Genomic DNA, 27,466 nt, shown 5'->3' on the forward strand with positions numbered 1-27,466 from the left:
TAAAACAGATAATAAATCATTAAGAAATTGGGTTGTTGTGTGTTTTCCGGGCAGTATAGCCATGTTCCAGAAATATTCTCTCCTGACATTTTGCCCACATCTTTGGCAGGCATCCTCAGAGGTTGTGAGGTATATGGGGAAAACTAAGCAAGGAAGAAATTATTTTAAAATAATTCTTTGGTATACATAATTGCACCGTTTATTAAAGATGAAAGCAAATGTTCATACAAATAAGATAGATGTGCTTATTTATTTTAACGTAAAGAATTAAAGCTTAGTTGAATATTTGATCTTTCAGGATACAGAGCACCTAGAACATTTTCATGCCATATTGGAATGCTTTGCCTCCTCAAGGGGCAGAATATACTCTGTTGATGCTTCCTTTTTTCTTCTATAGATGCTTAAAATAGCCACTAGGTGGCAGGCTACACAAATGTTTCATGACCCTAGATTCAATTAGAGGACCACAATTGGGGTCGCAACCCACATTTTGAGAGGCTTTGTGTTAGAGCAGTGATTCTCAACCTGTGGGTCCCTAGATGTTTTGGCCTACAACTCCCAGAAATCCCAGCCAGTTTACCAGCTGTTAGGATTTTTGGGAGTTGAAGGCAAAACATCTGGGGACCCACAGGTTGAGAACCACTGTGCTAGAGGATCAGCACCAACTTTTTTTTTCTGTTAGGATCTTCCGGAGAGGCCCTCCTCTCGCTCCCACCACCGTCTCAGGCACGGTTGGTGGGGACGAGGGAGAGAGCCTTCTCAGTGGTGACTCCCTAGAGAGATTAGGCAAGTCTCCACTTTACTCTCGTTCTGTAAAGAGCTGAAAACCTGGTGATTTAAGCAAAGTTTTGAATAGAGCCCTTAGACCCTTCAGCTATGCCCTTGTTTAGCTTTTTATCCACCCCGCCCACCCGGTATTGGAATACCTGGCACAATTAGCGCTTTATAGTTGGCCATTCCAAAACTAAATCTTGGCCACTGTATTTTGCCTCATTGATGGAGTTCTGTTATTAGATTTTAAATGGTGGATTATGTGTTTTCTTGATTATTTGTTATGCACATCTGTTATTGTGTCTAATGTTTTAAATTGGTGTATTTTAACTGACTGTATGTTTTTTAACGTTGGAAACCCCTCTGAGTCTCTTGAGGAGATAGGGCGGTATATAAATAAAGATTATTATTATTATTATTATTATTATTATTATTATTATTATTATTATTATTATGTTGGATTATACATTATGTCTTCTACTGTGTGTTATCATTTGATAGATCCTATATATTCATGTATAACACACACACACAAAAAATCAGCTCCAAAAAGCTGGTCAACTTTTCCATGGATCAGTATCAGTATTGTGGAGGGATCATCCCTTTTTCTTAGTACAGTAGCAAAAGGCAAGAATTTAGCCTATCCTAGGGTAAAGGTAAAGGTTTCCCCTGACGTTAAGTCCAGTCATGACTGACTCTGGGGGTTGGTGCTCATCTCCATTTCTAAGCCAAAGAGCCGGCATTGTCCGTAGACACCTCCAAGGTCATGTGGCTGGCATGACTGCATGGAGCACCATTACCTTCCCGCCGGAGCGGTACTTATTGACCTACTCACATTGGCATGTTTTCAAATTGCTAGGTTGGCAGAAGCTGGACTAACAGTGGCCGCTCCCGCCGCTCCCGGGGTTTGAACCTGGGACCTTTTAGTCTCCAGCTCAGTGCTTTAGCACATGTCGCCACCGGGGCTCCTATCCTAGGAGAACCTAAAAGAAGAGCTGACCAGTCTCTACTTTCTCTACTGTGGTGCCACTTCTGTGCTTTTTGAATGCCTGTGTAGGTAAATGCAGCAGCAGCCAGAAGTGGCTGATCTGTTGAGATGGCATTGGTGCTTTCTCCTCTCTGTGTAATGATCCTCAATGTATACATGGGTCATATCAAAATCCATAAATTTCACCTCAAAACCTGCCCTTAACTTGAGGTCAACCTAGACTTGAGTATGTACAGTAATACAGATGTAACTGACAATTTAGCCATAGATAAAAGGTTGCACCCTTTTGGTTAGTCCCAATTAGAACACACCATTCGGTCAATTGTTGAATGGTGAATCAATATGTAGGTAAATCCTAAAGATTCAGTGGTCCAGTTCTAGTCAGGAATAATAGGATTTAGGCCAATATGTGTAAACCTTGCTTTAAGTTATCATCTGGAAACCTCTACAGTGTTTCCGTTTCTGTTCGCATCCAAATCGACATAAATATGAGCACTAATCTCATTTATAGTGTTATGTGCCACTTCTTTTAGCATAGAAAATGAAATGTAACCTTGACTCTAACAAGAACAAGGGAAAATTCATTGTTGGTTCAGTATGATTTGCATGGCTCTAAGTGTGTCATAGAATCATAGATATGAAATAAGGGGTTGTGATGAGTCCCTAGTGACACAATAGGTTAAACCCTTGTGCTGGCAAGACTGCTGACATAGGGTTGGTTGCTGACCTGAAGGTTACTGGTTCGAATCCAACCCAGGGAGAGCGTGAATGAGCTCCCTCTGTCAGCTCCAGCTTCATGCAGGGACATGAGAGACGCCTCCCACAAGGATGGTAAAACATCAAACATTCGGGCGTCCCCTGGGCAACGTCCTTACAGACGGCCAATTCTCTCACACTAGAAGCAACTTGCAGTTTCTCAAGTTGCTCTTGACATGAAAAAATGGGTTCTAATCATTCAGCATAGTGACATTTGCACTGAGAGAAGGATGAGAAACTATAAAGCGATGGATTCCTGTTTGACTCTGTTTTTAAAATGCATGAACACTAAACAAAACCAATTATTAGAAGATATTGGACCCAATCTCATATGGAGTTAATTGAGCTGAATACTTAAGCTTTGCACTGAAAATGTTTGATAAGAAAGGGTAATAATTCTTGTGCAAAGCAGTGTTTGAAATGAGATGAGAATAAATCCCCAATTTGGCTGATAGTCATAAAACATTTATACAGTCATCATAAGAATGAAATGCTTTTTATATCATTTTTAATGCTTTTAATACTTAGACATCATTTTTTTCCTTTTGTTTTTTTCTCTTGAATCTGAGCCCAGTTCGGACTGAACTGGGCAAGAGAATTTCACAAAACCTCACTACATATCTCTTTTGCTCTCTTAGCCAGATTGGATTTCACTGTGTTGGAAATATGAGCATGATTCATATGACTTGTTTTAACATGATTATTTCAACATGCTGGACACTCAGCATAGCTATATATTTTTGTTTATGTCAGCCGTGGTGGTTTTTGCTGTATTTTACTTGGTTGTGAAAGAATTTTTATTTCTCTTTTTACTGCTTGATATTTGTTGTTATTTGTCATTATGCCACCTTTTATCCATGCCACTCTATGAATAAAGAACCTTCAAGATTCTCAGTCCTTGGTTATCTTCTCACATATTGCACATTCTGAATCAGGCCACTTGTAGCATAGTCTCCCTATTTTTCTACTTTCCTCCACTTTACGAAGAATTATTGCCTTTTCTAGTGAATAATGTCATCGCTTGGTAATTCTGAAGTATGACATCCTCACTTTGGACATTCTGCCTTCCAGCAAGAGTTGAGCCCTGATTTGCTCCAAGGCCCATTCATTGGTCTTTTTAGCAATCCATGCTATCTGTAGAACTCCAGCACCAAAATTCAAATAAGTTCATTTTTTTCCTGTCACCTTTGTTCACTGTCAAGCTTTCATAACCAGAAATACTTAGAAACCAGAAATACTATGTTGTAGATGGTTTAGATGTTGAAATTTAATAATATATCTTTACTCTTAGTGTCCTTCTCTAGTTGCTTCGTAGCTGTTTAGGTGTTAGTCTTGTGATTTCTTGGCTCGATTTTGATTAAAGATTCAGCAATTCATTAATTTCAAGCAATTGACATACAATATAATTTTTCACTGGAATAGAATAATGAGAGTTAGAAACCTAGGCCATTGTCTGCTATTGTCTGCTTTTATTGTTGCTTTTATTGTTGTTTTTATTGTTTTTATTGTTATTTTAAAGCCAAGTGTATTGTTTTAATCTATTTTTGTAAACCGCTCCGAGCCAAACTGGGAGTAGCGGTATATAAGTTTAATAAATAAATAAATAAATAAATAAATAAATTCTTTTAAATAGGCAGTTCCAAATCACAACAAAACTGTTGCATTCACAGTATGATACATGGTAGTTGCATTCACAATGTAGTAATTTTCTTATTTCCTTAATTCTTCCTGAAGGATGAGTAGACTCCTAGTCCACAACTGGTTTTGACTACAACATAGAGTCTTCGTCTGGTGGTAGGGTGGGTTTATTGCTAGTATTGATGCTCGCAATAGAATAAAACTTCTAGCAGAGTATCATTGAATTGAAACATAACTCTTTGTTCCACACTATGAAAAATTTCATAGATAAATGACTTCATTCTTCATTTGTTTCAACTAAATGATTAGATTCTAGATTGCGGATTAAGCAAAGGATGGTACGGTCATATGTGGTAGGAATGTCCAAAGGTAAAAACATTTTGGGGACAAATAACAGAAAAATAGAGAAATTATTTAGAATACCACTTCAAGTAAACATGGAGTTGATGTTGATGGGAACATTAGGAATCAATATAAGATATCAAGATTTATTCAAAGCAATGATTCTTGCAGGGAAGGCAGTAATAGCTTGGGGTTGGAAAGACAAAAAAATGGAATATGGTAAATTGGAACAATTATTTGTTTGATCGGGTCCAATCAGAAATTATTGCAAATGTAACCTGTTGTTGCACCTCAGCCTTGATTCACCTTGCTCTAGCACACAAACTCCACAGCAGGTTTGAGTCTTTTTAGTTTATTAATGATAGATAGTAAAATGTTCTTCAAAAAGCAAAAGTAAAGCACCAAAAGTCAGTTACAAATAGTCTTGAGATATAAGTCCAGAGCTTACAAGGAATAAACAACATCCAAGGAGAGCATGACAAATTCCAAGAAACATGAATACATGGGCTGCAATATAATCCAAAGCACAGCAGGAAAACTGGACCTTGCTTCTCTGGTAGCGAGAAAGTTGCTTTGACAACAGCTTTCCCCCGAACGCACCCCTTTTAACACTCTTTGCAAAACATGAAAGCATTTCTCTGCCCTCTCACCTCCCCCCGCCTGTTTGTAATTCTTACACTACGCTGTACCCTCAATTCCAAATGATCAGCTCTATCTAAGGAGCCCAGCCCATCAAGGTCAGCTTGCTCATTATTTCACTGAGACTCATTATTAAGCTGGGAACCTTCTATCCTCCCTCCCTCAGTTCCCATGTCAGTGTGCACCTGACTGGCTTCAGTAGTTTTAGGGTCATCAACTCCAACCCCCCCTGTGGGAAACTGAACCTGCACTCTCTGTTCCTCATCTTCCAAAGCTACAGGCCTTTCGGGGAGATTCTGACCCTGAATCCCTCTTTCCTCATCAGAGTCAATCCCAGATTCAAGCTGTCACAACACCTGTGAGGATAAGAAGGAAGATAAAATGAGGAAAATTAAAGAGAAATGGATGATATACAGACTGGATAAAAATAGGCAAAGCCAATGTAAATATTGTACAGAGATGGGAAAAGTTGAGCTCATGGATAGAGTTGAAGTTCTAATGGAAATTGTGGTATGGGGTAGGGGTGGGGGGAGGGGGAGGGAAGGGAAAAAGAATGAACAGAATGATGATATATTAGATAAGTGAGTAGATAATATAGAATGGAAGAGGGTGGAGATATGTGGTAATAGATAAATGATGTGTATGTATGTATTTATTAAATATGCAATCTACTCACAACATGAAATATAAGATTATATATATATATATATATATATATATATATATATATATACCCTACCATGTGAATGCAACAGTTTGATTGTGATTTGTAACTGCCTGTCTGGAATTTACATTGTTCATCTATATATATAAAAGGGTAATGAAATTTCGGCCTAGGACAAAACAACAAAAATACACATCCCAGAAACACTAAACTTGGCAGCACAACCCCTCATCCATGCCTCTACGTTCATACAACAAAAAGAAAAGAAAAATAAAGTCCTAATTAGAGGAAGAGGAAACAGCCAGGCTTTAAAGCTGCAAGGCCATTACATGCTAATCATTTCCCCTAATTGCAGCATTCGTACTTGCCTCCAACAGACAAAAAAAAAAAATCAGAAATATTGTATATTCACAACCTTTACGAAATACAGTAGAGTCTCGCTTATCCAACGTAAACGGGCCGGCAGAACGTTGGATAAGCGAATATGTTGGATGATAAGGAGAAATTAAGAAAAATCCTATTAAACATCAAATTAGGTTATGATTTTACAAATTAAGCACCAAAACATTCATGTTATACAACAAATTTGACAGAAAAAACAGTTCAATACACAGTAATGCTATGTAGTAATTACTGTATTTATGAATTTAGCACAAAAATATCACAATGTATTGAAAACATTGACTATAAAAATGTGTTGGATAATCCAGAACGTTGGATAAGCGAGTGTTGGATAAGTGAGACTCTACTGTAATATCCTCTGATGGTGCAGCGTGTTAAAGCGCTGAACTGCTGAACTTCTGGACCGAAAGGTCACAGGTCTGAATTGAGGGAACGGAGAGACCCCCCCCTATTAGCCCCACCTTCTGCCAACCCTAAAGTTCAAAAACATGCAAATGAGAGTAGGTGAATAGGTACTACTCCAGCGGGAAGGTGGCGGCGCTCCATGCAGTCATGCCACATGACCTTGGAGGAGTCTACGGACAACGCCAGCTCTTCGGCTTAGAAATTGAGATGAGCACCAACCCCCAGAGTCAGACACGACTGAACTTAATGTCAGGGGAAAACCTTTACCCTTTACCTTAACTACCACCAATTCCTCAATACTTTATTTCCCACACCACCACAGCAATGCGTGGCCACACCACCACAGCAATGCGTGGCCGGGCACAGCTAGTTTATTATACATAATATATTTAATGATATTTAATACCTAGTTATTACTCCAATAGTGGATGCTTGTCAGTTAAACCCTCGGAAACTTATATTTTCTTATAGTGCTATAAATTCTTACCAGACTAATGACTTCATCAGACAGGTCTTGTTTCAGTGGCATACACCGTGTTCAGCAATAATCTAGCAATGGAGCCCACTGATTCCCATCCCATGATATAATACTACTTCCAGCGGGGCTCTGGCTAAACTATAGCGGAACCAGCATATGCTGCCAAGGCGACAACATGGGCGGCTTCCCATGTTGCAACAGCAACAATGGGGGCAAGCTGGATGGCCGACGCTTCTCCCCCGTAGGATGGGGCAGCAGATGAGTCGGGTGATGCGGGGTGTAGGGTGATGGGTTCCCTGTGCCTCCAGACGGGCACTGCCAGATTCACCACATTGTGTGGCAATTCTGTTGGCCTTTATGATAATGTTGTAAGTTTCTTTTATTGGACGTTGTAAATAACGACACCATATTTCAAGGCTGGATGGGTTTTATGAAGATTTCATGTCATTTCAGGCTTTAGTTCTGTTCTTATTACATTGCTATCTCTATTTTCCATTTCCCAAGCTAAATGAATTTAAGATTATTGTTTTCAGTGAAGATGGGCCTTAATTGAAACTGAGTATATTGCGCTGCAAAAAGTAACAATTACCTGTATGTCAAATAATTCACCTTCCCATCTATCTATTTCCCCCCAAAACCTCTCACACACCTTCTTGGCGCCACTGGGCAGGGGAGTTGTCCTTTTCAATGAATTTTTGCAAGAGCAGAGGGGAAAACTCCACGCTTGTGAAGTACGTGTTCTGCCACTAATTACAACAGGCACAGGCAAGTCCATCTCGCTCGGAAGGGAAACAAATCTGGGAAGAAAAGCATTTCCTTTTGCTCAATTTACCTTGTGCTAAATAGAATGTGAATGAGATGGCAACAAGATCATTTGAGCAACAGTGCAGCAAATGATTCCTCTGTCAGTTAATACTGTCAGTGGTTTAATGACAGAGGGCAAGTTGGGAAAGGACAAATAATCTTATCTGGATTTCTTGTGAACTCCCCCCACTCACTCCACCCCCACTCACTCCCCCCCCCCCCCAAGCTCCTGTCAATTGAAAAACAGCCATTTTCTATATAGGCTCATTATCAAGCAAACATTTTGTATTTCTTTATTAATGTATTTGCATGGTATCCAAGCCCCCCCCCCCCCCCGCACGTATCCTGAATCTCCAAATAACCATTGGGTGAATGGTTCTGCATTGCAACTTGTTACATGGGCATCAGAATGTTGACCCCATCTACCAAATCCTGGCAGTGTTTCATAGACGATTGCTTCTTGAAACTGTAGGTTGTGAACCCCAAATAGGGTTCCCTTAGCTCAATGTTGGGGTCCCCAAAATTTGACAACAGTAAAAGTTTTCTGAACATCAGCTGGTGGCTGTTTTAGACATTTACACAAATCTGTTATGCAGTGTTTACAGAAGATGTTTCAGCTGTACTTCATAAAAAGGAAAAAAATCAGCCTGTTTAGCAAGCCTTGCAATTACTAGTTGATTATCAATGTTTGATTTTATACTTATTTTACATACCCCTATGTTCAGGGTCCCATAAAAATTTATCAGGACAAAAGGGATCCTGAGTGGAAAAGTTTAAGAAGCTTTGTTATAGACCTTCCTCTGCTTCATGAGGAACGGAAGCCCTGTGCATTCCAATCTCTTTGGAAGCATGAAAGAAGACGTACAAAAACAAAATAGAATCACAGAAATATACACTGATAAAATAATGCTTCTTTCATCAGGCTGCATGTATTTGCAACATTATTTTGGTGGAGTGGTTATTTGGAAAACAAATTCACCATTGACTGTGCAGGCTTCTCTTCTCAAGAAGGCTCGTTTTGTTAGTTTAAAGTTAGAAATTAAAAATTCAAATCAGTGTTGAAGTAATAATAATAATAATACAGACTGTACATTAGTCAATGAAAAAAGAGCAGGCAGCCTGCCTGAAAAAGAAAATAAGGCAAGATTGATATCTGAAACAGCATTCAAATCATAAGGAGAGATACATCTGACAATAGCATTGCAAAGGTAGGAGGAAGCCTGGTTTATTGGTGTGGGAGGAGAGATCAGGGAATGATTGCAACTACTGCCTTCATTGCACAGTACATTTGTATGCAGCCTTGGGGCTTAGTTTTTCAGAGTGATCAGGGAAGAATAATGTTTAGCACATGCCGTAACAACGGAAATTTGTATCAGATTCCTAAGGTATAGTTTTACATTCCTAGTGGAACATTGTACTTTTTAAAAATCTGGCTGAGTGTTTCTTACCATAGTACAACTTCCATTATCCCACATATTTGATATCCATGGTTGTACTTACGCACACTCAAAATATATTCCTACCCCAGAAGTGTTTCTGGGCTTCTCTAGGTGTGATTCTATGATATGCCTCTGTCCCAAATATAGTCAAAATATAGGGTTTGCTATTATCCTTGGTTTCAGATATGTACATTTGTGTGTGTGTCTAGAAACATGCCCCCCCCCGTGGATATGGGGGTTGCACTGTCATTTATTGTTCTGTGCTCTCAAGGTAACCCTGATTTATGATGACCTTACAATTGGGTTTGCTAGACTATTTATTTTACAGATGATGTTTCCCATTGCTTTCCGACTAATTCTGAGAGAGTGTAACTTGCCCATGGCTATCGAGTAGCTTTCTGTGGCTGAAAGGGGATTCAGATCCTGGTCTTTTGGACTCCTAATCTAACACTCAAACCACTACACCATACAAGTTGCTGTTGTTATTAGTAGTGTGATTTTTTATTTTAGAAAATTATTAATTGGTTTGAATTACATGTGTAGACATTTTTAGATAATTCAGTTTGAGACCCATGCAGTTTTCCTCCAAAAGATTAGCGGCCTCATCAGACGGGGCTGAATTCGGCGGTGTATTCCAGTTCCCCATCCCTTTTGCCACAGAGCCCACTGGCTCCCATCCCACAATGCACAGCTACTTCTGGTGTAACTCTATGGTAAAAGGGACTGGGAATTGGTGCATGCCACTGTGACAACAACACGAGAGGCTTCCCGTGTTGCATAGATATCAATGGGGTGAAGCTGGCTGGTGGATGAGGTAAGGGGAAACTCAGGTGATGCGGGGCATGATGGGGTGATGGGTCCCCCTCCCCGAATGGGCACCACCATATTCCCCACAATGCATGGTGATTCCAGCGGCAAATGGGATGAGGTCATAAGTGTAGAATTACAGCAAATCAAAGAAAAAGCATTTTACCAGATGGAAGGATAACTATGATCAAAGTAGATAGGATGAAAATGGTAGTAGAAGATATGACTTTCTTAATGGTTGCAACTAAAGCCAGTTCATGCACTGCCACCATTATTTTCATCCTACCTACTTTGATCAGAGTTATCCTTCAAGCAGTTAAAGCTGCATCAAGTAAGATTTTTACATCCTTGATGTGAGGGAGGGATCAATACTGATGGCATCAATGGGGATCCACAGATGCTCCACTAGTCATAGAATCATAGAGCTGGAAGACTCCACAAGGGCCATCTACTACAGCCTCCTGCCATATAGGAATACACAATCAAAGTGCTTCCAACATATGTCCATCCATCATCTGCTTACAAATCCCCAGAGAAGTAGGCTCTATGACATTTTGAGGCAGTGCATTCTGCTTCAAACTCTAGTTCCTCCTGATGTTTAGGTGAAATCCCTTTTCCTGCAATTTGAATCCATTTCTCTGTGTCCAAGTCTCCAGAGCAGCAGAAAACAAGCTTGCCCCTCCTCATCGTGACATCCTTTCAAACATTTAAATACAAATATTGCAACCTTCTCCTCTCCAAACTAAGTTGCTTCTCATAGGGCTTGGCTTTGACCATTATGATCTCTCTTTTCTGGACACATTCCAGCTTGTCAGTGACCAGCCAGGTTGGGATGTCACCCTGAGCATGTCATGGAAGCATGCTGGAGGACTGGGAAAATGCCTAGAGAAGCCATATGTTTTAGGGATGTGGATCAGTGAAACTGGTACTTGTCCCACAAATACAGGGGTTAGGAAACCTCTTTTTTGTTCTGTGCACATATCACTGATTTCTTGGAGGGAGAGTAAAAACTGATAATTGTGGAAAGCATGTGCCACTTCAGAAATTAAGTTATAAAATTTCTGCATATTAAAGGAATGCTTGTGGTGTGGGTGGGTAAGCAGTTACTGTATGATAGTATTTTCACCAACTGTTGTTTTTGAACAAAGGCCTCAGCTGCCTACGTTTTTCATCCCACTGCATGTGTGTTGAGCTAAGACATATGTTGTGGGGAGAGACTGGTATCAGGCAGACCATTTCCTTTTGTGTTGAAAAGTATTTCCAGACACAGGTTCAGCTGCCACTTGTTTTCTGCCTTTTATAGCTTATCCAGGAAAGGATAGCTAAGGACTGGAGTACTTTAAAATACAAATCTTAAAGGGAAGACTGAGGAGAGACAACAACCATAGAGAAGCATTCTTAAGTGGAGAGAAATAAATTTGAAAATTTGTTTTGGTGAACTGGATATGACAAACTATACAAAGTAGAAATGAGAACTAAGAATATTTTGTCCTTATCTCACTGCCTTGCCCTTCTGCTTTGTTTTGTTTATTGATTCAGTTCCAATCCCAATAATAACAACAGCTTGGGAGTTCCCCTGGATTCATTGCTGAGCCTGGAACCTCAGGTTTTGGCAGTGGCCAGGGGAGCATTTGCACAATTTAAACTTGTTTGCCAGTTGCGCCCATACCTTAGGAAGTCAGACTTGACCATGGTGGTCCATACTCGTGTTACATTTCAAATAGACTACTTCAAAGTGCTCTACGTAGGATTGCATTTGAAGGTTGTCCAGAAGCTTCAAGTATTCCAATGAGCAGCAGCCAGGTTCCTTATTGGAACAACGTCCAGGGAGCATACAACCCCCTTGTTGCGTCAGCTCAACTGGCTACCAGTCTGCTACTGAGCACAATTCAAAGTGCTGGCTTTAGCCTATAAAGCCCTAAATGGTTCCGGCCCAGCTTACCTATCTGAACGAATCTCCCTTTATCAGCTAGTTACAGCATTAAGATCAGCTGGGGAGGTCCTGCTCTCGGTTCTGCTGCCGTCGCAGGTGCAATTGGTTGGGACAAGAGACAGGGCTTTCTCGTTGGTGTCCCCTTGACTATAAAACTCCCTCCCAAGAGACATCAGATCGGTCCCCTCCCTCCTGACGGTTAGAAAACAACTTAAAACTTGGTTATGTAAACAAGCATTTGGGAGTGATAATAACATCAAAGCAGATAGACAATAACCTTGGGATCAGTGCAATGTCTACATGTCTAATATGTCTAAATGTAAAGTATGTTTTTAGGTCTATGTTTTAAGTTTTAGTTTTAATGGTTTTAAATTTTAGTTATATTCCATTGTTTTAAACTTGCAATGTATTGATTTCTATATGTGAGGCATTGAATTTTTGCCATTTACTTGATGTACACTACTTTGAGTCCCCTCAGGGGTGAGGGGTGCAATAAATAAATAAACAAACAAATAATTATAATGATCATTTTATTGCCTACCTCTCCTTGAGTCCCAGGGTCTGAACTGTGCTACCCAAGACTGATAAAGAACCTTTGTTTAGTGTAGAGCACAAGAGGATTGTCTGGGTGCAAAAAGATAATCCCCTGTTGCCCGGGAAGAGACGCCCCCTTACTTCTTCACCTCATCTCACTCCCATCCCATGAAGAAGGATAGGAAATAGCATTACATCCTAAAGAACTAGGCTGTGAGTAGAAAACTATTTTTGTCCCTAGCATTTTATTAACCTTATAATTAATTGTTTGAGTAAATAATAACTTAATTAGTAACGTAATTCTGGAGAAACACCAGAACTGAGATTTAAACTTGACTCAGTCACTTCCATTGAAAACTACACTCCGTTTACTTGCCTCCTCTTTAAAGCAAATTTGCTTCATTGATTTTAATCTATTAGTGCCTTTCACTGTGACCTAGAGGTTAGCTGGCTTCTGTTTATATACTGTGGAAAATCTCCCACAATTTCTAACAGCTGGTAAACTTGTTGGGATTTCTGGGAGCTGAATTCCAAAACACCTGGAGGAGCACAGTTTAAGAAACATTGGGTAGAGTAACAGAATGTGTGCATAGGATCTATTTGGTAGACATCACATATCTTGACTTTCAGTATATTTTGTCAACCTTCTACTCCCAAGACACAATCAATCTTATTAGCCATGAATGAGGAGCCTGGAGCACTGTAGATGCTGATTAACTATTTCACTCTTTATCCCTATTGTCCATGCTAGTTGGGACTGATAGGAATTGGAGTCCAACCAGGTCCTAGATTGTTAACAGATTAAAAAAAGGAAGGAATACATGGGAATAAGGGTCCCCGCCTTAATAATACAGAGAGACGACCAATGAAGTTTCACTATGGATCTGTATTGCAACTAATACTGTGAAATCTGGATCCAAATTACATGTGACTTTGAGGCTGTCAGATCTGTTGTTCACTGGAAGACCAGAAGCTGCAGGTGGGAATGTAGACTAAGGCAGGTCAAAGCTGAAAGTGCCAGATGCCGATGTGTAATGAGCCCAAATAGGCATCAAGGTCTGAAGTATTAAGCAATGCCTATTGTCCAATGAAATTTTCCTGTTTTGGTGCCATGTCAAATGTTAACAAATGCAATAATAAACCATTTAAAAAGTTGTGTTAAATTGAATCATTATGGAATTTGAAGTGCTTTCTAAAGTCACTTCAGTCACACTGGGTACAGCTAATGTTTTTGTTGTTGTTGTTTTACAGAAAAAATTCTAGACTACAGATCAATAAAGTGAAAGTGGAAGATGGAGGGGAATACAGTTGTGAAGCAGAGAATGTGTTAGGCACGGACACCGTCAGAGGTACTCTCAGTGTGAGAACCGGTAAGTTACAGCATTGAGCCAAAAAGATCAATTTAGTTTCTCCTTTGTTCTGTGTACATGTCACTAACTGTTGGAAATTACAACCTTCTTCAAGCCTTCTCTAGTAATTTGTTTATCTATAATCCTGTTGCTTACTTATTATATGTATGTTCTGGTATGCAGCTTTCTTTCCTTGCTCTATGTTTTCCTGAGAAGTTGTGGGAGGGATGTGAATACCGGAATTTATACCGGTATTTAAAACCAGTGTCATATGGGCAGTTGGTGAAGGGGGGTTGAATCTTACCTGTTTTCTTTAGAGTTTTGAAATCCATGCAGTCTGCACTGTGTCAAATTCATCTCACATGTTTCTATATTTTCACGGGGCTTGTGTGGAAGGGTGATCTCATTTACATTAACACTGTGGTTCCATTTTTAAAGTCATGGCAACATCTTGTGGAATCCTGGAATTGGCAGTTCAGAACAAACATTTAGCTCTTCTGGTGCTTCTGACTAAACGATAAATATCAGGATGCCATAGGATGAAAACATAGCAGTTAAAATGTAATCATGGTGCTAGAAATGTGTGGCATGAGAGGGCTGCAGGTTATAAGGCCAAAGACAAGAAGTGCTTTTCAGAGAGGAAGTACAAATTATATTTCATGAAATATTCACAGTGACTTCCTTTAAATCTGATATGAACCTGGGGACTTTACTACATGAAAGCAAGTTCAGGTTGCTAAAAGCAAGTTCAGGTTGCAAAGCTGCCCTTGTGAGAGGTGGAGTATGAGATAGTCAATCTTTCTATCACACTGATGTTTGCAGAATTTGCATTCAATTATCGAAAAGCACTATCAGGTTCCTTATGCATTGCCCCCCCCCCCCCCCAAATGTACAATAGGTAGAAACATACAACTCCCAAGATTTCAATTAATCTCTGAATGGGTTGCTGTTGCATAGTTAAACACTTCCCAATTTCTCCAGTAGTCAAGCATGGTATCTACAAACACTTAAAATATTATTAGAAATAAATAAATACGCATTTTGCAATTCCCAGACTTTTCTTATTTAGTGTTTTCTACAAGGTGAAGCTGCACCTTGTTTTTGGCTGCAGTTTTCCAGAAATGCCAAAGCAGAGACTTTTGCAAAGACGGGCATTGGAAGCCTTATAAACAGTAAGGATATGCTTAATCAACAATGGGAATCCATATAAGTACCAGGGGTTGCTTGCAAAACTGTGCAGTTGCTTGAATTATTTTTTAAAGGAGGTGAATGGGGAGAAAGTGAAAAGTTATGGCTTTGCAGCTGGAGGTCCTCTCCAGTTGCTGACTGGATGGGGAAGTGAAGCAGTAAAAAGTGATGTTTACAATATGCCCATAATAATATGTGCATGTCCCAAATGTACAACAACAGTGCTTTTGACTGATTGTATCACTTCAGTATAGCTAGAAAGTGCTTTCTGTACCTATCTATTGGAAAGTGCAGCCTGACAGTTGCTTACAAACTGGTTTGAAGTGAATTTAGAACAATGCCCTATAATCATGAGTACTTCCATTTGTGGTCAGAGAGTTTCTAATGTATGCCACAAGCCTCATGTGGTAACCTCCTGTGTGCAACATGCAAAGTATATGACAATACCCTTAGGGCAATGGAAACCTTTGGGTGCTGCTTGAAAACATATTCTTACCATCTATTTGGTGGGTTTTTTTGTCTAAACTCTGCATATGTTTATTGAAAGGTAAATCTCAATTAACTCAGCAGAGCTCATTCCCAATTACGTGTGCACAGGACTACAGCAATGCAGCCATTTGTGTGTCTCCTCAGAAGTAAAATCCATTGAATTCAGTGAGACTTGTTTCCAGCTAAATGTTTATCAAACCTCAGATTTAAAAAAGTGAGAAGGAGTTCTGCAAAAATCCATGAGGACTAGGTTTTAGATGGAGAACCAATTGAATAATTTTAAATGTGTTGACTCCTTAGCATAGTGGCTTAATTAATAATTTCATTCTGGCAAAGGATTAGTGTTGAAATTCCTTTGAAAATCAGCCAATTTAGTGGAGAACTGCATTTAATTCAGTTGGCCTTTTTTGTTGGCAAGCAACCAAATCCCATTATTACTGTATTGATTTTTACGTAGTTGGATAATTCTCATCACTGTCTGAAACAATGGCAATGGGAAATGTCCACTCTGCAGGCCTTAGAGGTTGGGTAAACAAGCAGAAGATTTGAATGTTTGTAGAAGTGTATGGGAGGCTGTTGTTATTTTATTTTGCAGTTATAGTCGATATAATTTAGTAAAGCAGGTTTTAGTAATAATTACTTATTGACTGCATTCCATGTTAGCAGAAGTTGCGGTTTTTCTGGCATTTAAAACCTTTGAACAGCCCCACACTTTGGAGTCTGTGTGGACAACTAAACTTGTTCTAATTGAAATAATACTGTTTGCTGCACAGAAAATGCTGTTCTTGTGCAGAATAAGTTCCAAACTACAGCATGTTCTGCACAGAAAATAGCATGTTTTGAACAGGAAATACTTATATGCTGAAAAAGAAGTTTCTTGCACATACATATCTCTATTTTATTTCCACACTGTGAATAGCCCTTGCAAACTATTCACATCCATACAATAAGCAAAGCAGTTAAAAAGGCCAAGTTGAAAACACTCATCTTTACACCCTTCCTAAAAGCAGCAACTTTGGGAACCGATCTCAGTTCTCAGGGGAGTGTTTTCTATGGTACATGACTACAACCATATGCCACATGGATGGCTTGTTCAGAGAAAACCAATTGTTGTGATACACTTCAGTTGATGGTGTGAATCATGCGTCTTGGCATGCGTAAGAGCCAAAAGGTGAGCAAGAAACCTGCTCCTTCTTCAGCCAGCTAGATCTAGCACAGGGTCATCTGTGAGAAGAGAGCTTCCTGAGAATCCTTCTGCAGTGATTCATCAAGCCAAGCTCTGCAAGGAGAAATTTCCAATCATAGCTCATTCGTCATCCACAGTTATGAATGGAGACATTGGTTATTTCCCTTGGTTGATATCTCCTCCTTATTCATCTGATTCACTCTCCTGCAAAGGCAGTCACAGTGCAGAAAAAGCATGTCTTTTGCTCATGTTTGAGCTAAATGTTCCTCCTTTTGTAGCATTATTCAAAGATTGCAAAAGGTTTGTGTTTGGTACAGTGGTGGCACAGTGAGTTAAATTCTTGTGCTGGCTGAACTGCTGACCTGAAGGTTGGACTGCTGACCTGAAGGTTGGTGGTTGGAATCTGCAAGACGGGTTGAGGGGACATGAGAGAAGCCTCCCAGCAGCACATTCGGGCGTCCCCTGGGCAAAGCCTCTGTAGACAGCCAATTATCCTACACCTGAAGCGACTTGCAGTATGTTCTCAAGTCATTTCTGACATGATAAAAAGGAGGGGGCAATTTGGCAGTTTCAACTGTGGAAAGGCACGCAACTCCAGTAATGTATTAGAATTGTACTGTGTAATATTTATTTATTTGTTCGTTTTTTACATCATTTATATACCGCCTTCCTCCCCTAAGGGGCCCAAAGCGGTTTACAACATAATATATGAACATGAACATAGTGTTAAAAAATGGTCAACTCATAGCATTTAAAACATCGCAAGTAAAAACAGTTAAAATCACACAATCTGAAATCGTCAATCCAATGTCAGTTCTCCATTGCACGTATAGTTCAATGTCTCTTATTGCTGTTGAGTAAAGGCTTGGTCCCACAACCAAGTTTAGTTTCTTCCTAAAGACCACAAGGGAGGGAGCAGATCTGATGTCACTGGGGAGGGAGTTCCACAGCCTCGGGGCTACCACTGAGAAGACCCTGTCTCTTATCCCCGCCAATTGCACCTGAGAAGGAGGTGGGATCGAGAGCAGGGCTTCCTCAGATGATCTTAGATTCCGGGCGGGCTCGTAGGGGGAGATACGTTTGGACAGATAAGATGGGCCAGAACCGTTAATACAGCATCATTCTAGGTCATGATTAAAGATAACAACAGCTGCCAAATGAAGAGAAACCACAAGAATCCGAGTCCTTAAAATTTGCTCATTAAAAACAAAGAGTGGAAGGAGTTTCCTCTCCCCGCCCTCATCATACCTTCTCTCCATTCATCTGAAAGGTATTTTCTGGGGGAGGGGGTATCACCTCAAAAATATGCAGTGCAACCCATTCTGACTTTCTAGTGCCAACATAATGAAATATAAAGATCCTCTCATATAGTAGCACTGAGAAGTTGAAACAGCCACTGCTTTAAATGCTTTTAAAAAAGGCATAGATGCATTCATGGAAAAAGAGTTCTTAGTGGCTATTCACTTTGACAGTTCAATAGGACCTCAGTGTTCACAGAGCGGAACCTCTTCTTACTTAGGCAGCCATGTTCAGTTGCTCTAATGGGACAACTAAGTCCTATTTGGTTCAGTGATTTGGTGTAGGCTTATTCAAGTATACTGCCCAACATGAATGTTGAAGATTTAAATAACCCTGTAACGTATTGTTTCATGAACAAAGCAGCTGCATAACCTACTTTTTTCTCTCCTGTTCTCTTTCTCTCTCACATACAGGGAGAAATAAATCCCATTTAACTTTAAGGAGCCCACTCCTACTTTAGTGAGTGAGGGAGATGGGTTTTAAGGATCTTGTTAGCCAAATGGTAACAGCTGTCCAATGGCATGAAATAAATCACGTATACTTTTTACATTTGCTTTGTAACTTTAGGCTGTGAAGATAGGAAGGCTGAGAATAGCAAGTGGAGTCAGTTTTTCTATGTTGTGAACATGATTGCACATATTTATTTATTTATTTGTTTACAGTATTTATATTCTAGCCTTCTTACCCTGAAGGGGAGACAGGGCGGATTACAGAACACATATATGGCAAACATTCAATGCCGATTATAACAATGACAAGACAGACAACAGACAGAGGTATATATAGGCTTTCCCATCTTTTGGCATCTTTGGAGGCTGTGCTCAGTTTTGGTTCTTATTGAATGGAGCAAGATGAGCCACAGTTGAACAGTTTCATTTTCTTTGTTTTCTTCTGCACTTTATAACCCTTTGGAACCCATTTTCCATTTGCTTTATCCAGTATGGTATGTGTGTTTGTGTGAGTGAAAGTGACTTGCCTAAAGTCCTCTAGTGAGTTCATGGCAGAAGCAAGATATAAAGAGAAGACTTTCAGAGTGATTTCTCAGCCTCATAGCCATTATGCTACATTTTAATGTCATGCACATATCTAACTGAAAACAATTCACCAAGGGTATCCCTGTTCCTCCATTTTTCATTTCCACATTTTGTGAGGAAGTTTGTGCATAAGAAGTTCATCATAGCTTGATAGATATTTTCCATCCATCCATGCATTTATAAAAATATTGTAGGAAGAGGTAGTCGTTTGTAATAACATTGTTGCTTTCAAGCAGAACGTCAATTATGTTGACTAATTTCCAAGCTGCTTTTTAATGCAAAGTTTCCAAAGTTATTTATAAAAATATAAATCAAAACAGCAATACTATAGTTACAACAGACATATAAAATGGAATTTAAAAAGAAGTTGGATAAGCTTGTATAGATAAGATGTCAGCAGGATCTGCATCTCTTCTCAGAAAGTCTGGGGAAGGCACTATATAACTTGGGACTGACATAATTGAAAAGGTGTTTTCCCACCATAAGCAGGCATTTGATGGCAGAGGATAAGAAGGATCTTTGCTTCAGATTGTAATGTATATTCCAGCTCTGTGGGTATGAAAGGGTAGTCTCTCACGAATTTTTACCAATACATATATATAGTTGTGTGCTTGATAGAAATGTGTGTACAGTATTTGATAAAATACTGAAGACAGGAAACTTGATGTGATTCAGCTGTAATGTCTCAATGCATGGATAACTATGGAAGCTAAAAAAAAAAGAAGTTTTACACAATCATATCAAATTCACTTTTTAAAGTAGTGGTTCCCAACCTTTTTTTTAACCAGGGACCACTTTCCAACATTAGTACCAAAAGGGTTACAAATCAGTTTTTGGTCAACTTTAGATTCGGTTTGGTTATTTGGGGTGCTGATTCAGCAAACTGCATTGGATAGACCACATCAGCTCTAATTTCTGATATAGAACATATGCCATCCAGTAGTCACCATCTGCTCGCCCACAGAAACCCATATTTAATAATCTAAAGCTGATGTGGTCTATCCAATGCATTTTTCTGCACTAGCACCCCAAATAACACCAGGAACAGGTCTAAAAACAAAGACACCAAGGCGTCCCCGTTTCCAGATGCCACATGGCTCAGGGGGAGGGAGGGAGGGAGGGAGGGGGAGGAGGAGAAGCAGCAATCAGGAGGCTTGTTGTGGGTAGTCAGCCTCTCCCCTCCCGACATCCCCATTGCCTCAGCACTATAAGAGGTTTTCCCATGACCAGTCACTGTTGTTGCAATGGTGTAGTAACGGTGAGGCTGTGGACCATATTTTAGTTCTTGGGGATCACTGGTGGTCCATAGACCACATGTTGGGAACCACTGTTTTAAGGGAATGCACATATGTAACAACCAGCTGTTAGGAGCAATGAGATGCTCTGCATGGGCAATGAAGCACCAAGCACTGCAAATACATCTCTCTCCCTGCTATTCTGAGAACAGCTGCTGCTCTGCATTTCTTCAAGGCTGGCTTCACTTCCCAAATAAGGCTTCCCCAGCCACACTTTGTAAGGAGGATGACCTGGAAAATCCAGTAATTTTCCAGGTCATGTCACCCACAATGTTGTAGAGCCATGGAGTGCTACTCAGAATTCTTCCCCCATTGCAGAAGGTGGTGGAGTGGGTCAGCAAAGGTACAGAAAGGGGAGGCAGCAGCATAAACAAAGAGGGATGTATTTTGTTTTCCAATTCAAGCTGTGAGACATCAATTTAGCTTACTTTTAATATCAGTAATCTGGAAGAGGAAATATACAGGAAAACCTACAGAATCAGACAGAAATACACAAATGGACAAACCTCAAAATTGTGATTGTGCACCACCATATAGAGTACATCATTCTTGTTCAGCCTTTTAAAAGAAATTGTTGTTAATTCTGAATCAGGAAAAAGAGATTGAAGCTTTTTGGAACTGGTGGAAGGCATTCGTTTGTCATAGATAAGTCCCAGAAGACTATCATGGAGTCACTAGGGATGTTATCCTACCGGTGGGAGAGGAACGGGGAAAACAGGGAAAGCGTTTGGAAGTGTGGGTACTTGTCTTATGCTGGCAAGGTTCAACTTTGGAGATGACCAGCCTGTGGACCATCTAATTTAACCCTGTACTCAGTATAGGATCTCCAGCTAGAGCATTGGTTCCCAAAATCTAGTCCTGTAGGTGTTTTGGACTTCAGTTTATATTATATAATTTCTTCTCTATCTCATTAAACATCAGAATGGATAATTGCTATTTGTAGTCCTTTTATTTGTTGTTTACTTGAAATGTAAGGGAGATTTATTTAAAATATCTTTTTATTTTGGATTTAATCCATAATCAATTGCATTTTCTCTTGTTCCCCCCCCCCTCTTTTCTGAGTCCAACACTATAAAAAATGAGTCACATTTTCTTTTTGAAGCTGTATGTTTCTGAACAAAAATATCAAAGGAGACTTAAAGAAAACAGGTCCTAAACATTCATAAATTGAAATGATGGTGTGAGCAATTAAAAGGCACTATTTTGTTACTAAGTCAGGGGAGTATAACTGTTGTTTAATGTGTTGGGGTTTTTTTCTCAGTGAAAGGGGATTTCTTCTGAATTGTCCCATATGACTCCAATGATATTTCTTCTGAACAGAAGCAAAAACATTGCCTGAGGTTTGCAAGGGTTCAGATGGAGACTCATTTTCCATATTCAAAGTGGAGAAACCACCAGCAGTAGAAATAGTAAACACAGAGTTTGAATCAGTTTTCTCACAAACAGACAAGTTGTCAGTTTTGAACTGTGTGGGTGTCTATCTCACTGGGTTTATTCTAGAGTGTTTTTAAATCCCCATTTAAAGATTGAGTAAGGGCAGAGGAGAGAAAAAGCAAGTTCTAAGCAATAAAGTGCTGTATTCCCAGAGGTTTATGGTTCTTAACTTCCACTTTAAATGTAAGGTAGCTGCTAACAGAACAGCTGGTAGCAAATCCAAAACAGTGTGAATAGTCAAGGCAATCGTTGCAAAATAGTGCAAGGGGGGGGGGAGTCAATGCCACTCAGCAGTGATCAAATAAAAGACTAAGCAGGATATGATAGGGGAAAATGGAGCTCATTAAAACACTTCATATCTTTCCACTGCCATCTTCCCTCATCAAACTGATTGATTTTAGTTCCATTTAAAGAGCTATAACTAGTTCCAGATCGCCACCAAATGTGAGTGTGAAAAAAACAGTATGTTTAAATAATGCATAGCATTTGGACACCTCAAGCCTGAGGACTCTTGAAATGTTCACCTCAGAATCTTAATAAGTTTAAGTGTGTATTTGAGATCTGAAGTGCCTTCTTTGGTCACTAAGGACCTTATCACAAAGGCCCATGGATTTGCCATGCATTGTGGTGAATCAATGGGCTCCCAATGGGGATTGTGGAGAACCTGTTGCTCTATGCCTCACATCGCCTCCTGGCTCCCCCCCACCATTGTTAGTAAGGCAATATGAGAAGGCTCCCATGTTGCCACACTACTTGCTCTCCTCTTTCTGGATGGAGCCCGGCTGGAAGTAGACATGTGTCTTGTAATGGACTCCGTCATGAAAGGGGAGAACAAGCAGCATATGATGGGCCAAGTAGCCCATCTGATGAGGTAGAATCATAGATGCTTAGAGTTGGAAGAGACCTTGTAGGCCATCCAGTCTAATCCCATTCCAAGAAATAGAAAAACCACATTCAAAACGTCCCTGACAGATGGCCATCCAGCCTCTGTTTAAAAGCCTCCAAAGAAGGAGCCTCCACCACACTCTGGGGCAGAGAGTTCCACTGCTGAACATATTTCACAGTTAGGATGTTCCTCCTAATGTTCAGGTGGAATCTCTTTTCCTGTAGTTTGAAGGCATTGTTCTTGATCCTAGTCTCCAGGGCAGCAGAAAACAAGCTTGATCCCTCCTCCCTAGTAGGTAGTCAGTGGCAAATGTCTTTAACCAATTCATAGGTTGCAGTAATACAGCTTGAACATGGGAAAACAGTCCAAATGAGAAAATGACAGGGCTTCTCCTTCTTCTGTTGCGGGGCAGTTCTCTCACACTGACATGGGGCTTAGGGTTCTGCTTTTGCAATGAGTATATCTAAAAATCTTGAGCTTCACGCACGTGGGTCATGACAGCTGCTTGAGAGTGTACATTTTTCACACTAAGGTCTATTTCAGTCCATGCCAAACTTAGTGCTTTTTATAGTAAATAATAAATAAAAAAGCAGGGACAGCTCTTTTAAGCATTTCCATCTAGTGCTATTTAATCCAAGGTATGGAAAGTGCAAAATAAACATTTAATGTGTTCTTACTTCCCTCCTAGTTTCCACAACTCTGTCCTCTGGGCCTGGACATACTAGACAGTGCAATGAAACAGTTAAGTCCTACTGTGTCAACGGTGGAGTTTGCTACTATGTTGAGGGCATAAACCAGCTGTCTTGCAGGTAAGTGAACAAGTTCTTTTTCTCCAACACTCTTGGAAGCTAAGAGGGTGAATGTTGCGATGTGCTCTAAGATGGCAAGTTGCTTGGTGGTCCCTTGACAGTCTCATTGGTTAAGAAAAAGAGCAGGCTTAGTTACAGGCTAGTTGTGGTAGATAGGTCTATGCTTTTCTTACCTGCAGTGCATTAAGCATCAGGCCTGCAGAAGTGCTTCTTTGATAGTCTGTTTATTCTAGAAACTTAATGCAGTGCACCCATTTCTCTTCTTCTCCCCCACTGTCTTTCTTCTTTCTTCCTTGTTCTTTTCCAGCTACCAAGAGGGATAGACTGGCCTCCCTTTTTCTACAGCCTATATATTTGAAAGTAATGCCATTGCCCTTCTAGGGGAGAAATCCTTGCTGTTAGCAGAGCAATGTTTAGTACATCAGCCACCAGCTGATAGAAAGTTTAACATACGCTACCAACAAAAATGATGATTGCTTCTGTTTTTCTTTCTAGTGCTCTATGGTGAAACCTGGTCAACTGAAAATAGTTTTTTTTTTGATGGGTGGGGAAAGTGAAAATTGCAATGTTCAAGTGTTTATATGATAAAGAAGTTGTCAATGGCCTATAAATCACTGCTCGAAACAGCAAAGGCAGAAAGGAACTCAAAAACAGCTTCTTGAAGCTCCAAGTAGGACAATAGTATGTAGCTATCAAAAAGTTGAGGGAATTTCCTTGATAGTTTATGATCAAGGTAACAAAGATCTCTGTATTATGAGTAGAAGGCTTGTTTACAGAGAGATCATCAGCTGAAGGGACATGGAGATGGAGGCTGCTGTCCTATGCACACCTTCCTGGGAATAAATTGCACTGAACACAGTGGGAATTGGCGTCTATGCAAGATGCATAGGAATGCACTGTGAACAATCCAGAAAGGCTGACATTCCTTTGAGAGACATTCACCATGGCATTTCCCCCCTGGTTGTTGCTGCATTTGTTGCATCGTATATACATCTGGCAAAAAAATGAGTGGGGAGAGTGTGCCTCGCTTGTTGGATTTTGGCAACAATCTGCATCCATTCATATTTTTATGACATGTTCAGTTTGCACAGCAGGCTAAGTAATTTCACATGCATTCCCACCATATCATCTTTACAGAAAGCCCTGCAGTTTTCTCCCTCAACTCCATCTCATTGCCATGAAGTTGTGCCCATATAGTTTCAGAAAGTTCCCTGCAATTTTGGTTCTTAAACATATGTCCGTGCGGAAAATGACCTCATAATTTTAATTCTATATGATATCCATGTTGGGGATGTAAATATTTTAACTGTTTTGTCTTAGTATATAAGGAAAAAAAGTCTCCCCACTGCAAGAGAAAATGCATACTTCTGTGCAGTTCTCATCCAGTATTCACATATCTCACAGTGTGTGGGGAAGTATTCTGCACAGAAATACGAATGGATTTGTGTGTGTGTGAAAAGCATGAGTTTTTTTTTTGTTTAAATCACAAAACAATATTTCTTAATTGTCACTTTTTTGTGCAAAATAGTTGTATTGTACCATTTTCTGTATATAAAAAACAGATTTTTCATGTAAGGATTTTTTCTGGAAATTTATATGATTTCCAAAAAAACAAAACAAAAAAAAACCCCAAACCTGATTTTCCCACAAATCCTACAGTTATCATACAGAGAAATATTTTCTAGAACCCCTCATTTTTTCTGCAACTGTCATTTTTTTGTCATAACCAACCAATTTTGCACAAATTTGCAGAAGCGATTGTGGATTTTTGGAAAAATATTATAAGAAAAATGATTTTTAAAATTGTGAGGTTTTTTAAAAAATATCCCCACAAATTCCATAAATGCTTCTGTGCGGAATAATTTCATAAAACCCTTTCTGATGGGTGAAATATTGGGAGTAAACAGTTCAAATTTTCACTACTGTGACTAGGAATACATCTGCACAGTAGAATGACTGCAGTTTGACGTCACTTTAACTGCCATGGCTCAATGCTGTGGAATCATGGGATTTGCAGTTTTACAAGGACCTTAGTCTTCTCTGCCTTGGCACTTAAAATAGTGACAAACTGTATTAATTTTATGTAGTATATGCATCTTGGAGCCCCTTCACAATATGCAATTATAGCACTATGATTTCTCTTTCACTTCCATATGTCCATCCAATGGAAACCTAGATTTACAGTTTAGTAAGATTTATTTGAAATTCTCATTCAGAAAAGTTGAATGCCTTATGAAACTACAAACCACAATTAAAGTGGAATCTCAGTCCTATAGTGGTGTGGTGAGAAAGGGACCTAGGCTTTTGAACAGTCATGAAACACTCTTTTCAACCTTGCTATGCTTTGCTAATCTATCCTAACAGAACAACATGTGATCAGCTAGCGAGCACTACAGAATAGCAGAATGGACTAAGAGGTTTCCTTTATGCTTCGTGATATTATTTACATGTGAGTGCTTAATGCCTGAAAATGGTGTTAGAGTTTATTTGATTTTAGGTTTCCTCTTCTAGTGGGCATTAATGTAGGAACCTCTGAGGCTAAGAAGTATTTGCGTGCCTTCAAGATATCTGTCATGGGGTTTTCTTAGGCAAGGAATACTCAAGACGTAATTTTGGCAGTTCCCCTGAAATATAGTCTATAGCACCTGGCATCCATTGGTGGTCTCTCATCCAAGTACTAAGCCATGCTTAGCTTCCAAGATTTTCTGGAATCTCCTGCTGTTGGGATATTTAGACCATCAAAATGAGATTTATTTTCATGCTGCTATTCCTCAGGCTGCATTCTCTCCTAATATTATAAATAAGAGAAGTGGAATAGCAGCCATGCAGCCAAGTCTGAATAGTGTTTTGAGAGATTGGTGTGTGAGAGCTCATGAACATCCATGATTGAACAGAGGTCCGTATGTACTGAAGTTGAAAAGAGTTAGGACTTCGTCTCCTTACCTGCTTCACCTAGAAATAAATATGTAAAAATAAAATAAACCCTAATAGAAAGTTTCCAAATATAATAAATTTAGACTTTTCCATATAGTTCAAAGATTTGTTCTACCATTTTCCTTTCCCTTTTCTAATTCTTCCTACAGTTCTTTCATCTGTCTCCTGTAGCTGGGCTACATATATTCCTCTCCCGCCCTAATTCTTTTCTGTATGCTTTTATGCTCCAAATCCCAGTCCAGCACTCTAATCATCACACCACACTGGTGAGGCCAAAATGCTATTTTGAAGATTTTTAATTTATTTACAGCATTTCTACTCCCCCTTTCTCACCCGAGGAGACTCAAGGTGGCCTACAAAAGTCGGCAAAATTCAATGCTCAAAACACAATCACTAAAATCAAAACAACAACATACAAATCAGTTAACAATAATATTAAACCACATTATAAAACTTAAAAGCATATATATAGTTAAGATGGAGAGAAACCCATTCTATTGTTGGCCAATTTTCCATTTGCAACTAATGTTATTGATAAAAGTAAAATGGTTACATTTTAAAGGCTTCGGGGCTAAGTATGCTTGCAAGGGAAGAAGTTCCATTGAATTCCGTGAGATGTTTTTCTAAGGGCACATCTACACTGATTAATTAGGTCAGCGTGGCCTAGGATCAGTGGTGGCTAGTCACCTCTTAGTGCTGACCCAACTTAACCAGGGGAGGTCTGTTTAAATGCGGCTTTCCCCAGGGTTACGTTAATTTGGGGGGGGGGGGACCCAAATCCTAAGCCATGGTCATCCCGAGTTAGGTCCTGTCAAGAACCAGATGCAGCTTGTGATCCCCAGGCCCAGATGGCTTGCGAATACAGGATGGTATTCCCTTCCACCCATGTTGCAGCTATTCCCTGAACTCAACAACTCTACTTACATCCTTCTAGGCAGTCTGACTGCCCTCAGCCAGACACTG

At 39.7% G+C, this 27,466-nt stretch overlaps 1 protein-coding gene across 4 annotated transcripts in view; it reads left to right on the plus strand.

The window, feature by feature from the left end:
• The window catches only part of nrg2 (neuregulin 2), a 224,051-nt gene that overhangs the window by 151,885 nt on the left and 44,700 nt on the right, over positions 1–27,466 (plus strand). For all 4 annotated transcript variants that reach the window (XM_062977888.1, XM_016993081.2, XM_062977889.1 and 1 more), the window contains exons 3-4: positions 13,852–13,970; positions 23,449–23,569. In XM_062977888.1, the coding sequence (XP_062833958.1) occupies positions 13,852–13,970; positions 23,449–23,569 (240 nt within the window). The remainder of the gene's footprint in view (positions 1–13,851; positions 13,971–23,448; positions 23,570–27,466) is intronic.

This window comes from Anolis carolinensis, chromosome 4 (genome assembly GCF_035594765.1).
Source record: "Anolis carolinensis isolate JA03-04 chromosome 4, rAnoCar3.1.pri, whole genome shotgun sequence".
Classification (NCBI taxonomy): domain Eukaryota; kingdom Metazoa; phylum Chordata; class Lepidosauria; order Squamata; family Dactyloidae; genus Anolis; species Anolis carolinensis.